General features: G+C 32.6%; 1 protein-coding gene across 1 annotated transcript; it reads right to left on the minus strand.

The window, feature by feature from the left end:
- Positions 1-713: 713 nt before the first annotated feature.
- LOC111024350 (putative glycerol-3-phosphate acyltransferase 8) lies at positions 714-5,154 on the minus strand. The gene is made up of 3 exons (XM_088126695.1): positions 4,719-5,154; positions 4,174-4,486; positions 714-1,785 (listed from the first exon to the last, which is right to left on the minus strand). The coding sequence occupies exons 1-3, from the start codon at positions 5,033-5,035 to the stop codon at positions 907-909; spliced, it is 1,509 nt and encodes a 502-aa protein (XP_087982821.1). The 5' UTR covers positions 5,036-5,154; the 3' UTR covers positions 714-906.
- Positions 5,155-15,665: the final 10,511 nt, after the last annotated feature.

Consider the following 15,665-nt stretch of genomic DNA (forward strand, 5'->3'; position numbering starts at 1 on the left):
AAGCAACAATACTTGAAGACTCCATCAAACTGCAAAGTCTTCATCAAAACTGACTGAAGAACTTCCACAAGCAGCGCAAAGTCGAAGCACTTCACAATCTGCAAAGCCGAAGAACTTCACAAGCTACAAAGTCGAAGAACTTCAACAAGCTGCAAAGTCGAAGCACTTCACAAGCTGCAAAATCGAAACACTTCACAAGCTGCAAAGTCAAAGAACTTCACCAGCGCAAAGCCGAAGACTGTACAAAGTCTTCATCAAGCTACAAGCCAAAGAACTTCATCAATAAGTCAAAGTCTTCAAACAAACTCAAAGTTGAAGACTTCGAAGATCCTTCGTCAAGCGAGAAGCTGAAGGCATCAACCATTCAATAACAAGCTCACGAGCCATTGAATTAAGGTTTACATTTGAGAGAATTAATCAGAGGATTATACATTAGAGATTGTAACACCCACATACATAAATACAAATACAAGTTCATTAATTCGAGTTTCCCTTATTGAATTTCTCGTCGAACAGTGACTAATGTATTATTTTTCTTTTCCTATCGACATTAATTTTTGTATTTCTTCGACCAAAGAGCATATAACTCAACTAATTAAAACATATATTCAAAAGATCGAAATTCGAATCCCACCCCAAGTATTCAACTACAGCTTCAAACAAGATCATGTCAAGGAATTAAGCTATGAAAAAATTACAACATAAACACACCCTGAAAAGACAGTTTCACCAACATTTCACTACAAAAACATCAGCTACAAATCAGTTTCAGTGTTTCCTTAACCAAAATTCCAACAAATACAAACAAACCCACATGATCAACTTCCACATATATCCCTCCAAAAACTAATTCTAATATTTCAGATTCAGATTCAGATTCAGATTCAAATGAAATGAGATCTTATCTTACTTCTTGGCATTGTACATAGATTCCACCTTCCCATCATTCCCTCCCAACAACAGATACTTATCCTTCCTTGTCAGCGCCGTGCATTCAAACCCCAGCACGCTCCCCAGCATCCTCTGCACATTATTCGCCACCTCGATCGCCGTCTTCCCTCCCCCCTTGCACGTCATCTCCTCCGGCAACCTGTCGAGAAACCGAACCTCGTATACCGGCCTCGGGTTCATGAAGAAGTAGTAAGCATCCCAGAACTTCACCCCTCTCACCGTCGTCCCGTAGAACATGTTTTGCTTGCAGTCCACCGCGACCGGGACAATTCTATCACTCATCTCTGCGAACAGTGCACTGAACCGCAGCAGGAACGGCTCCCGACACGTCGTGCCCTCGGGGCAGACGACGAGGTCGCCGTGCTGGAGGAGCTCGGTGATGCGGGCAGCGTCAGCAGCCCGGTCGCGGGTGAGGGCGATGGCGGGGATGGGGGAGAGGAAGCGGGAGAGGCGGCTGACGCTGTAGGTGACGCAGGAGACCTTGCGGCGGAGGGCGATGGCAATGACGATGGGGTCGAGGGCAGTGCGGTGGTTGCAGACGTAGAGGTTGCCCGGGGTGCCGGGGGAGGGCGGCGGAGGAGGGGTGCCGCGGATGACGAGGTGGATGCCGAGGAGCTCGTAGGTGTAGCGGACAATGCGCTCCGGGAGGGGGAGGTTGAAGTAGACGCGGATGAGGGAGAGGATGAAGCCGAAGGGGATCCATATGAAGGTGATGAGAGCGTTGAGAGGGGTGGGGCGCTGGACCAGGCGCCCGTCATGGAAGATGATCTTGCTTTTCAGTTGATCTAATGGAACCGGCGTCGCTGATTTGCTACGGGGCACCATATAACCCTCCTGTAAAGATCCCACATATATAGTTTTTGTTAGTATTAGAATTCAACACAATCAGGTCCCTGTTCAAATTCTACAAAATGAACGTAAAAGTGACCATAGGTCAGCGATGATTGATATATTAATCTCTAATAAAAAAAAGTTGTGGGTTCGATCTCCACCCTCACATGTTATATTAAAAAAATCTACATCATATTTAAGAGAAATTACTAATATTTTGACCAACTAAACAATGTACCAAAATTGCATAATAAAATACAAGAAGTTACTGATATTTTGATCAACTGAACTATGTACCAAAATTGAATAACAAAATATGGGATAATAATATAATGAGAAATTTTGTTACGTTTACAAAGGAATTGCATAGCAAACATATTATATTTATAACTATTACATCATATAAATGTAATAGAAATAAATCAGACAATAAACAGAATGCACATCAGAGAGTGAGTAATAACTCCAACTGATTAGTGGCAATAATAATGTATTATTTTGGAAAAAATGTTTGATCACATAAATGTTTCATAATCAAGGCCTTATCAGAAATAACTATTTTGTTCTTATAACAAACTAACAAAAAGGAAGAAGATACCTACCATTTGGAGGATTTGGAAAAAAGTTCTAATGGATTAGAACATTAAAAAAAGGAAAAAAAAAACAATAAATTTAAACAAAAGATTTTTTTTTTTTAAATGCAAAAGGATGGAATAACTATGCCATAGGCTACCCGCTACAGGGCTAAATTATAGATACGGGATTTGTTTGATTTAAAAGAAATTTTTTAAAACCTAACTATTCTTTTCAAATTCAGACATATCTTCAATTATACTGAAACAAAATTTGAGATTTCTAACCTATATCAACATCTCAATGCATTATTGAATAGAGAAATTACGAAGTACAGCAGGGATCAATATAAATCAACAAACCCTACAATACAATAAGTTTTACTAAAAGTATCATATATAAATATAATGAAGAAATTATAAACACTCAAAGGAGACTATGCCCAAATAGAAAAAACAAGTTCAATAATCAAAAAGAATGACTCAGAATGTAGAAGCTCTCATTTACACATATCTAACATTTTAATTACCGCAAAAAAAAAAGTAATAATATAAAATTAAGGGAGCTGAAAAGTTCAATGACAAAATAAAATTTAGCTGATAAAATAGAATAGTCTAAAAAAGTTGAGAAAAACTCCAACGTAACTTTTTATAGTACAATAAGTATGAATATGCGGATTCAAACTCATAACTTCTTAATAACAGACAAACTCATAACTTCTTAATAACATACAGATATTAATCATTGTTAAACTAAATTCATGTTGACGAAAATTCGACATAATTAACAACGAAACAGAAAATAAATAACGAAATCGTTATCAAAACACAGACTTATTTATCTTACCCTAGGTTGGTTGGTGCGCATTAATTCCTCACGTTGGGCTGTTTATAGACAGGGAGGCATTCATTAATATAAAATTTAAGAGAATTTTCGGTTCATCAATAGGAGTCGTCTGTGGGGACCACTCCAATTTGTAAAATGTTTAAGCCGGTGAGGTGGATGAGCAAATTTTTACAGCGGTGGGTCCCACGAAATTCAATTCGACCGGCTACAAGTCCATGATTCTCTTCTCATCCATTTATGAACCGACACGTGTCTTAAATAAATTAAATTTTGTATTCTGAATTTTCTTTTCCTTTTTAAATGTTCCCTTTTGCAAAAGTAAATATATTAAACAAAAACTAGAGGATCATTGTTCGAGATCAAGATACGACATATAAATGACAACACAAAATATACACATAAATGATAACACAAAATATACAATGTTTATTAAAAAAAATTAGTATTACCACATTTGGATATTACTTTATAAAATCCATTATTTTCTTTCTTGGTATGCTACAACAAGCTAATATTATTCCTTTTAAACTAAGTCGTGAAGTTTCGTACCAATAAAAATATTGTCTCTCACTTATATACCGATAATCTTCTTATTAATTAGAGACTTTGATTGCATTCTTAACAATGATATGTTCCACATTTATTTAGTAAATTTATATATTTTTTTAGTTCAAAAACATATTGACACGTGGATTGGAAACTCTAACTTTTTTATTGACGATACAAATCAGTTGAACTAGTTTGCAATTTATTAAATTCCATAGAATAAAAGGATAGGTTAAATATGAACATAGGTTAATATATATAACATTTATTTGATATAATTTCAAAAACTAATCTACTTATGAAGTATATATAAACATAGGTTCAATTATCAAACCCTAAATGTAATGAAACAAAAATCATGCAGATGGAGATTGAAATGGGATTCGTGTGCAATTTTCCTAAATTTGGGGAAGTATGGGGGCGTACCTTGCAGATAGACATGAAATCGTGATCGGATTCACGATCTCCGATCCCAAGATCCGGCGAAGTCTCGCCGAATTCCTTCAAGATAGCCAATCTCTTCAATTTTCCGACCAACACTCCCGGCTTCTTCACGAATCCGGTGGCCTTCTTCGTCTTAGGGTTCACTTCGATTTCCGTCCCCAAAACTTTGTCTCCGCCGAGAAAATCCTTCACGAAAGGCTCCACCATTATCGTCGGATTCGCCGTCACCACCACCTTCCTCTTGCACTTGTCGAACACCTCGAAACTCTCCGCCCTCACATCCGCCGCGTAGAACCTGCAGATTACAGAGACACAATAAACACACAACACAGAGCAAAAATTTCCAGTAATCAGTTAAAATTACAGCTCCCGAGCAGTGGAAAAAGCACAATATTCGTCCAATTACAGAGCGATGAAACAGAATTTGAAAAGAAATCGAACGCGCGAATAATCTGGATTTTTTTTATGAAATCGCGCGCTCTGCAAATCGATTTCGAATTCGAATCGGTCTCCACCGCCTAAATTACCTAGGCAACACGGCGCGGGAGACGAGTTCGATGTCGCGGACTTTGAGGCCAGCGTAGGAGATGAAGATGAGGATCTGGATTCCGATGGCCTCGGAGATGAAGAGGTAAGCGATGATTACAATCGGAAGCGAAAGCAAGAGAACGAGGCCGCGGAGGAGGCTACCGGCTTCAATGGCGACGAGCATGAAGTAGGGGAACGAACTTCCGGAGATCAGAAGCGTTCCGTCGAGATCGGCGGCGATAGAGTCGTGCGCCGCGCCAGAGCAACTGGTAATAGAGGGAAACTTAGAGGCTTTCTTGTGCGCAGCGGCGGCCATGGTGGATTACGGTTGAGATCGGCCGGCGACCGGCGGGATGAGCGGAGGGTTTAGGATGATCGGAGATTTGGAGGAAGATGAAGAGGCATTGAAGTGGGGAATTTGTGAGGGAAATAGGGAAGTGGGGTTTTAAATGGCGTTTTAATTATTATTATTTTTTAAAAAATTGCAAAAATCACCCTATAAATTCCTAAAATTGTTGCGATTAAACCCTTAAACATTAAAACGTATAAACTACCTTAAACTATATAAGGGGTGTTTCAATCGAACCCTTGAAATATAAGATGATTCTTTACCATAAAAAAAAATCCTTAAATCGAGAGGCAGCTCTATATCAATTTAAAACTAAATATTTTTTTAATGGTTGTAATATTACAATTTTTAAAATTTTAGGTTAAATTATCGCAATTATATACTATGGAGTTTGATTGTAGTAATTCTGGTGGTTCATAGTATATTTTGCAATATTTAATAGCTTAATTGTAAAATTTTTGTAAATTTTGAAAGTTTGAATATCTTTTTTTTAATGATCTCTATAGTCCAAGTTGTTTTATGTCAAAGCATTCAGCGGTAATTGGTATATAAGTTGTGAGTTCGATCTTCACTCCCACATGTTACACTAAAAAAATGATTTTTTGTCATTTTCTCTCTCTCTTTTGAATTTGTTTTGACTTTGTAGTTTTTTTTTTTTTTCTTTTGAACATTTTGGATGTGAAGGGACAGTTGGGGGTCGTTGGAGGCAATGTTGGCAAATTGAATGCACTGATTTTTGTTTTGGTTTGAGTGTGACCCATTTAATTAATGTCCCCAACTAATGTTTACAGCTCTTTTTCTCTTTCTAGATGCTAATTAGACAATTATTTAGTCAATATATTTTAATTAAATTAATAAATTTCTGTTGAACTTTAGTTTAGTTCATTTTTTATCTGTCTATTTTTAACTTCTATTCATTTACTTTCAATACGTCTATTTTGTCTTTTTTAATCTTTTAAAATTGTCAATTTGATATTTATTTATAAAATTTTAATATAATTATTTATTGAAACTTTTTAATACAAATTTATGGTAAATAAACTATCCTGTTAAAAAATTATGATAAAAAAATGAGATTAGAATAGTCACTTTTTTAAATTACAAGGACGAAAATAGATGCTTCAAGTACATGAACTGAAATACATAAAATTTGAAAATACATAGACTAAAATAAACTAAAGCCGAAAATGTATGGACCAAAATAATATTTAAATCTAAAAAAATTGGTTTAACCCTATTTCACTTTGTAAATCTTTCAAAAGTTCAATGTGATTGGTTGATGCATGCATGTTAAATCGAGTTTGTTGACCTAGCAAGACCTATTTGTTAGTATTAAGTCTTGTTAAATTATCACCCATTAGTTATGCTATACGACAATGTTGAAGTAACAGTGTTAAACGATAAACGCTTATTATAATCAAAATTGAAATGTTCAAATAATTTAACACATATATATTGTTATTAAAGTGGGTAACAATTTTTTTTAAAATAAGAGGATTCAAGGTCTTTCATTTTTGACATGTTAGCTTATAATAATTTACTTTTTGCATAAATTAAAAAATTCTCATCGTTGATCAAATTTAATTTGCATTGAGATCCCTTTCGTTGAGATTATAATCTAAAACGAGTTCCATCATATGATAATCAAGGTTAATTAAACTTTCATTTTGGATAAAAATTTATCATATGTGAGGTAGTAAAGCTCACCTCGACTAGTACATATGGGGTGGAGCATACTTCGAAATTCCAAATTTTGGATCGTGTTCGGTATAGTTCTTTAGGATTCACAAGTTACATTCCTTAGATTCCTTACAAATAGCGGAATCTTCCTCGGAATTAGGTAGGTGAGATAATCTTTGCTCAGCTCAAAAAAGTACACCATGTGTTTCGGATAAGGGTGCCCCATCTTTATACCATCTTTCAATCACAGTTTCCCACACCGACACTACTTCAATCTAAATATTAATTTAAGCATCAGAGTGTGTTGGATAAATATATCCTATTCGTACAAGTTCTTTGTGTAAGTCGTCACCCCCACTTCAGTGACCTCCCGTCTCATATTCGAAGTCAGCAAAGTTCACAATGTAAATCACACATCAACATTGGTCATGGTCTATTTAGTAAAAATCACGACCGAGTGATGTAAACTATAGTTTATATTAATAGAAGTATGAATTTATTTTAGACCATAGTTAAAAAACAAAATTACCAACAGCTTTTAACCAAGGGGTTTTCAAAAAATGACTGCGTTTATATCCCATTTTTGTCAGATTTGTTTATCTTAATTCTTTAAAAAAATATATATGTTAATAAAAAAAATAATAATAATAATTTTAATTTTTGAGTCTATAAACTTTAAAAAAAAATAACTATTTTGATTTTTGCTATATTTATCATCTAGGATCCACTTATCTAATACTCATCGCTAATTAGCTATGTGACTTAAATATATGTTGACGTTAATATATTAATAAACATACTTGAAAGCTCATTTTGAGTTTGTTAAAAGTAGAATAAATGTAAGGATCACGTTAAAATAAATATACTGATTTTCAATAATTAATTGTTACTACTAATTAGTAATTAAGCAACTTTGAATTAATTATAATTAATAAACAATCTAGTATATTTAAGTTGCAATCAACATGCAAATGCAATTGCAATAATCCATGAACATCAATGATACCTAATTAATTGTATGTAGTGTGGTCCAATTAAAATAAATCTATTAATTGTAAGTAATTAATTATTAATATTATTTTTTTCCTAGTACAAGTACAACAACTACAATATTTTGGTCAAAGATATATATCTTAACTAAATATTTAAATTCAATCAATAAACTAATTACAATTACAAGTGATAATTTTTATTAATTTCTTTTTACTTTGTGGTGAATAGTCATTCATGAGCAAAAATTAACTACTCAATCTTAATTCAATTAATAAAATAATTATTAATTATATAAATATATAAATATGAGAACTAATTTGAATTGATTAATTAGTCTAAATTCAAAATATTTAATTATCTTTAATTGGTTATTTAAATAATATATATATATATATATATATATATATATATGTGTGATTTATAATTAATTATTTCGTTATATATATAGCTCTACAAAACCCTTCAGAATGGAAGGTAAATAATTATGTTTATATTTTTAAAATGTGTATTTAATAATCATGAAAACAATAATTATATAAATATAGTTGTATTGTTGTCATCGAAAACCAAATTTAGTTTGAATAATTAGACACTTTTTTTAGTAGAAAAACTTTGGACATGGAGATTAAACTTTCAGAAAAATAGCAAGATCTCTTGAGTGCAGTGTTGATGTTGACGAATAATTAAACATTATTGTTTGTGGAACATAAAATCATTCTATTTCAATAAATTCATTGGATAAACATCCATGAATTCAAATATGATAAAACAATTTTTTTTTTTATTTTGGAACAAATTGGAAATGATAACAAGAAATTTATTTTGGTTGTTTCTAAAATCTCTGTACTTTGAAAATTTTTCCAAAAAAATGAGAAACAAGAAACATCGAAAGTTACAAAATGCTTACATTTCTTCATAAAACTAAAAACGAGGAACAAAAAACGAGAACATTACCAACCAGGCTATAGATATTCTCTGAGTCAAAGCTCAATTCTCAATTGCAACGTTAGCTTTTCTCTTTTTTTAGATCACCATCCATCCAGTACTTTTGTCTTGCTCGCTAAAATTGAAGAATCTTTTTTAGTAATATTATAAGCAAATAAATCAATCAAATTATAAATTTATTAACAAAATAATAGAAAGAGATATACAACAACAATATCAATATTCAATTTTTTATTATTTATAGAACAAAAATTAGTCATTATATGTTTAGTTAACTATTTCTCTAAGGGATTTTTTCTTTTAATTTATTTGCACACGTAATCTATTTTTAATAATAAAAAATTTTGTTATTCCTTAAATATCACGCATATATAAATAGTTACGTGATATTATATTACTCAATCACAACTATCAAAAATAATGTTTCAAAAAAACTACAAAGCCTAGGTCTTAAAACATTAAAGTGGCCACGTGTCACATCTGAATTTTACATATTTCTTATAAGAGATAACTTTATTTCTTGTAAGAAAGAACTTTGCAAGTACAAGCAAGCATTAAAATATACATTAATTTCAAATTGTTTATTGAGAATAAATTGGATGACATAGACAAAATAATTCATAATCTAAGTGCGTTTGGTAGCGTTCGTATTTCTTGTTTTTCATTTTTCTATTTCTTGCTTTCTCTGTTTCAATCAAGAAAAATATAACTACATTTGATATCTATTCATTGTTTCATCTTTTATGAAAACGTGTTTGGTAAGTACTATTTCTTATTTCTGGTTATTAACAATTTTAGATTAAAAAAATATGTATAATTTTTATATGAAAATTAATGTTTCAAACTAAATATTCAAATTTTTTATATTTAATATGCATTTTTTGAAAAATGATTTTATCTATGTTTTAGAAAAAAAAATCTGGAAACAAGAAATAAAGTGCGCCTTTGACATCGTCTCCCCCTCTTGTTCTTTTTCATTTTTTTTTAACTTTACCTCTTGTTTCTTGTTTCTTGTTTTCTCTTTTTAATAAAGAAAAACATAATTTCATTTGGTAATTATTTCTTGTTCTTTATAAGCAAGAAGGATAAAATGATATTTTTATTTATTTTTGAAAAAAGTTTTGGAAATGTGAACAAGAAACAAGAATCTTGATTTTGTTGTTTCCAAAATTTCTATAAAATTTTGGTAACGTGTCTGAAAAATGATAAACAAGTAACATAAATAGTTATAAATGCTTAAATCTTTCAATAAAACTTGAAACACTAAACAATAAACAGCAAATGTTACCAAATGGGCCCATAATTTTGTTGTTTCTAAAATTTCTACACAATTTTGAAACGAGAAACTGGAAGAGTTTCCAAATGTCTCTATTTCTCAAAAATTAAAAATGTTTCCGAACATGAAGTTAAAGTTAGCTCAGTTTTGGTATTTTACGGTGAACTTTTAACCAAAAAAAATCTTATACAAACCATTTCAGACCATATTATGCCCATTATAATGATTTTTATTAATCCACCTAAAAGCTTAAAGAAAAAATAATAAATTAGAATTTACATAGATTCAATATTTCAAAATATAAGGACCAAACCGCAAAAAGTACATGAACGGAAACAGAATTTAAACTCAAATTATGAATGATATCATGTTTGAAAAAATAATCACATAACAAGATAAGAAAAAGGGTGGGAAACTTGATAAGAATATGGTTGGAAGTTGGAAGTTGGTTAATGCAATACACAAGAAATTGATTGGGGTAGTTGAAATTTTTGCTAATATGGGTCTCCCACTTTATTTTGGTAACCCACTATTTCTATTTTATTCCCAATTGGGCCCACAAAATGACTTTTTGCATAGTTGCCAATAAAATCCAAAATGGCATTGAATATTTTATTTTTTTTCAACCTTTGAGATTTTGTGCAAAGTATGTTCTAAACAACTCATGATCTTCCTTCAACCAATTTTTAGATTTAGTTTGTATGGTATTCTTACTTTATAATTAATGTGGTTTGTTAGGGGTGAAATTTCATTAATGAAATTTTGGAAAAAATAATATTCGATCAATAAGATTTCTAGTATACTAGATGTCCATAGCCAACAAATCATTGTAATTAGTGTAAGTAATGTCGGATGGGGTACAAAGTCCAATAAATTTGATAGCATGTTAGACTCGATGTCAACACCTAACAAATCATTGTAATTAATGTAACCAATGTCGACTAGTAACATAACTCTATGTCAGGCAGCGACGTAACATGTCACATTCTAACACTCATTAGATCATTACCAATTGTTCTCATGAGCGTACGTCCACTTATATACATGTCAAATTTGCAATTCAACCGTATTTTATTTTTCTCTATCATATTTTTTTAATTTTTTTAAATATTATATTATACCTGTGGATGATAATCTATCTACGAAATCTAAGAGAAAGTTGAGATGTGTTAACTGTTGGGTTATGCTCAATAAGATTATAAATGTCAATATCGATAGAAATGTCGAGATCTCGATTTCATAGAAATATCAATGGAAATATGGATAAAATGTAAATATTGATAGATATTTCTAGAAAAGTATAAAAATTAAAAATTGGTAACAAATAAGTATTTCACAATTTCTAAATAAATTAAAGATGATTAATTATTTTTTTATTATTTTTTTTCAATACTATGAGAACATTGATTCACCCCTCACATTGATGCCGAACTCGTGGACACATTTAAATGTCAATGAAAATGTCAATAAAAATTTAATACTTTAAGTTCTAGTCCATGTGCTTGTCAACACGTTAATATACATATTTAATATTAATATACATATTTAATATCACGTCATCCAATTGACAATAAAATAAGTTCTCAGGAACTAAAATTGTCTAAAAAAAACATTGTCTAAAGGCAAATTTTGAATAATAGAAATCGAAATAAGATTTAAATTTAAATAATTTTATGGCTAAACTTTGAGGGTTGTGTCTAACAAATCTCTAGCCTTAAAAATGTTTCGATGTTGTGTCTAATTGTTCGACGAGAAATTAAACGAAGAGACTACTCGAATTTATGAACTTGTATTTGTATTTATGTATGTGGGTGTTACAATCTGTTATGTATAATCCTCTGATTAATTCTCTCAAATGTAAACTTTAATTCAAGGGCTCGTGAGCTTGTTCTTGAATCAATGGTTGATGCCTTCAACTTCTTGCTTGTCGAATGATCTTTGAAGTCTCCGGCTTTGAGCTTGTTGAAGACTTTGACTTGTTGATGAAGTTCTTTGGCTTGTAGCTTGATAAAGATTTAATGGAGTCTTCGGCTTCGAGCTTATTGAAGAATATTTGAAGTATTCAGCTTTGCGCTCGTGAAGTTCTTCGGTTTTGCAGCTTGTGAAGTGCTTCGACTCTGCAGCTTGTTGAAGTTCTTCGACTTTACAGCCTGTTAAGTGCTTCGGCTTTGTAGCCTGTTGAAGTTTTTCGGCTTTGCAGCTTGTGAAGTTATTCGGCTTGGAGTTTGAGGAGTTATTTGACTTTGAAGCTTGATGAAGTTCTTCGGTTGGTTGCTTGATGAAGAATTTGTAACTTAATGGAGTCTTCGGCTTCACGTCTTGTTGCTTGGCGAAGAGAAGATTCAGTATTCTTGAAGTCTCGTCGTCTTCAAGTCTTCAATTCTTCGAGTCTTGTTGGTTTGGGATGCTCCATTATAATTATAGACGACTCTGAACGCTCTGATGGCTCTAAATCTCCAATTCTTCTGGATCTCTTCTCGAATCCTTCCTTCTCCTCTTTGTGACTTCTTCTTTCCCTCCAAAATGAGAGGTGACCCCTCTGTTTATAGAGTTTTGGTGGGTCTTAGATGGGTCATGGGTTTAATGGGCTTGGGCCCAGTCTGTTCATGGGTTTTAATCCAATTAGTTAGTTTCATCGGACGGCCATAAGAGAGACACGTAGCACAATTTGATTTGTTGATTTAAAAATTAATTTACGACATGTGTAAATTTGTGATTGGTCTTAAATATAATTTTAATTTTGTGACATGGCATTTAACGGTTAGCCGAAATTTCTCTGTCAACACTAATAGATCCTTAAACTTTAAAAAAATGTTTTAAAATTTCTTAAATTTTCAATTTTGTATCAAAAAAGTCTCTAGACTTTAAAAGGTGTCTCATAAATCAATAACCATTTAGACACAAAATTGAAAATTCAAAGACCTAATAAATTCATTAACGAAAGTTTATAAAGTTACGAGAAGTTGAGAGGCTTACTAAACATAACATTAGAAGTTTGAAGATCTACTAGATACTTTCTAAACTTAGACACAACTCTAAAAGATTAAATACCCAAACTTACAATTTAACCTTCTTGTTAAAAGATACAATCATATTAATGAAGTTCGAGTGTTACGTTAGTTTTCTCACACAGACAAACACATCATACTGACTTTTTGATACGACTTATTTGTATAGGCATATTACTATTACATTTAATAGATAAGTAGATCTCACCGACATTCTTTCGCCAATAAAAATAAGCTCTAATATTCCACCAAATTGGTGTAGAAATCGCATGGTTTGAGGCATTGATGGGTCCAATAATGAAGCTTGGAGGCACATTCACCCACACCCTCAACTGTAGTCTACAGCTTCTTAATTAATTCAATTCAAACTTCAATCTCCTAACATATATATTATACGTTAAAAAAAGTAAATAACAATTTAGTCCATGAACTATAGTTTATAACGAATTGATAACAATTTAGTTTCTATAGTTTAAAGTTTGTAACGATTTAATCTCTATCAAAAAAATTTGTTAAATTTCTTGTATATGTAGATCGATATAAATTATAAAGACTAAATTATTATATGACAAAAAGTAACCCTTGATTTTGATGAGTGAGGACTAGATTGTTGCAATTTTTAAACCATATGGATTAAATTGTTAAATATAAAGTCTAAGGACTAAATTGTTACCAATTTGAAAGTAGCTCCCCTTTTTCTTTCAACCATTTTTCCATTTCAGTTCTGGCTTTAGGGGAAGGAAGGGTCGTGGCCTTTTAATTGTACCCTCCTTTCTGCAACTAAAAATGAAGTTAGATTCCCTATCTGTCTATTCAATCTAATTTAAGACCCAATCAATAGACATTACATTAGTAGTTGAAGGAACCAATATCAACATCCACAAATATAAATATATATCTATGCTTTTATTTATTAGTTATCTATATTAATCATATTTTTTTCCATTGATTAAAAAATCGTGCTGTGAATACTTGTTAGAAGGCATTTGTAAATAATCGCTTGGGGGATTTTGGTATATTATTAGGGATTTTAGGAATCACTTGAAAAGTGTGTAACCAAAAGTTAAAATAATCACCCAATTTCCTCTTTCTGTCGAACCAAACGAGTCCTCTTCTAACCCCCAAATCCCAAGCTCGTTCCAATCTATGAGTGTCCGGACCAGCTTGCATACACTTCAACTAATCTCACGGGACAACCGTTTGACTCTACTGCATTTGGTTGCCAAGGAAATACATAGGAAATCAGTTTCTAGGTAGGCGTCAAGCATGGGTTGGACCAATGAGCCAACCCATGATGGTTCCATATTCGAATTCATCGGATGAGTACTCTGAGTTGTTTTTCATCTTAGGAGTTAAATAGCAATCGTGGCTGTTCTCGTCGTATTCAGATTTAGAGTAGAGCCCTGCAGGAAGAGTTTTGAAATGGACCACCAAGCTTGGATATTACCAACCCCAAATGCATATTGAAGGTGGGTGATCTCAACTAGAAGCTCTCCTACGGTAAAGGTAAAGCTAAAAGACTCTTAAACACTATTCTCCCAAAAAAACGAACAAGTCGTGAAGAGAAAGGACGACGACCAGGCAACTTGCCTTAAGCTCCTCTGTCGCAAGTTTGCCTCTAGGTCTTCCATTAATTATAATTGAGAAGTTGATCGTGGATATGCAACTCCAAATTCGTCTCTCCTCTCCATCTTGGACCAAAGCCCTTGAGTTCTAGGATCGCGTCCAAGAAAGACGAATCTACCTTGCCTACCAAAACCTTATATAATTTTTATTCCATTTTCAAAAAAGAAAAAGAAAAAAAAAGGGACTTCCAGCAACTTATTCCCTTTGATGACCACCTCCTCTGCTATTTACTAGCTTAGGCCTATCCATGTAAAAGTTGGAGTTCTCTCATCACCTTTTAACCATTGGAGCTTATAACACTGCTTTCCACTCCATTTTCGCCTTGCTCGTTTTTCATTAGTTTGCCCTTGCTCCTCTAATCGATCTGGTCACTTAACGCTCTTCTACCATTCTTTATCAAGCCATAACTTTCTTGTTCCTTCCAAGTAATGAGAATTCTCCTCAAGGCTTTCAGCCTGTTCATGAATGCATAACCCAACCAGCCTTCTAAATTCATACTAGTCCACCAACCTTCAAATTTTCCTTCAAAATTAAGAAAATTCAGCCATATGTTCCCTAACCGAAAACGAGTCGATCCCTACAAATGCAAACCAGACTTGGGCAACAAAAGGGAAAGGTCTAAGGTAGCCCAAGGAAAATGATCTAATTTGAACTCTTTAAATGAAACTAAGCATTCCCTTAAAGAGAGACGGAAAATCTCTGTTTTGGTAACTCTTCCTCCCAATGATTTTTCAACACATCATCTAGCCACATTAAAGCACCCCCCAATGCATCAAATACTATAACACAAACCGAACGTATCGACAATTTCGATTCCATGACTAAGATACCACCCGAAGAGCCTTCAACATCTAAAGCTACTACTCTATGATCAAGTATCAATGTCTCTCGTTGTAGGTTGTAAATATCAATCGACCCTTCTTATTCACAATATAATATTCAAAAAGAGAGAGAATGATGGGTAGTTACAGAAATTCGAGAGCTGGAAATAATTTGTCAAATAGAAAAATGTCAGTTCTAAATATATCAAATATGGCTCTCAACTCACCTAGTTGTGAACTTGTAATGT

This window comes from Momordica charantia (genome assembly GCF_013281855.1).
Source record: "Momordica charantia cultivar OHB3-1 chromosome 7 unlocalized genomic scaffold, Mcharantia_2.0 BLBB01000007.1, whole genome shotgun sequence".
NCBI classification, from domain to species: domain Eukaryota; kingdom Viridiplantae; phylum Streptophyta; class Magnoliopsida; order Cucurbitales; family Cucurbitaceae; genus Momordica; species Momordica charantia.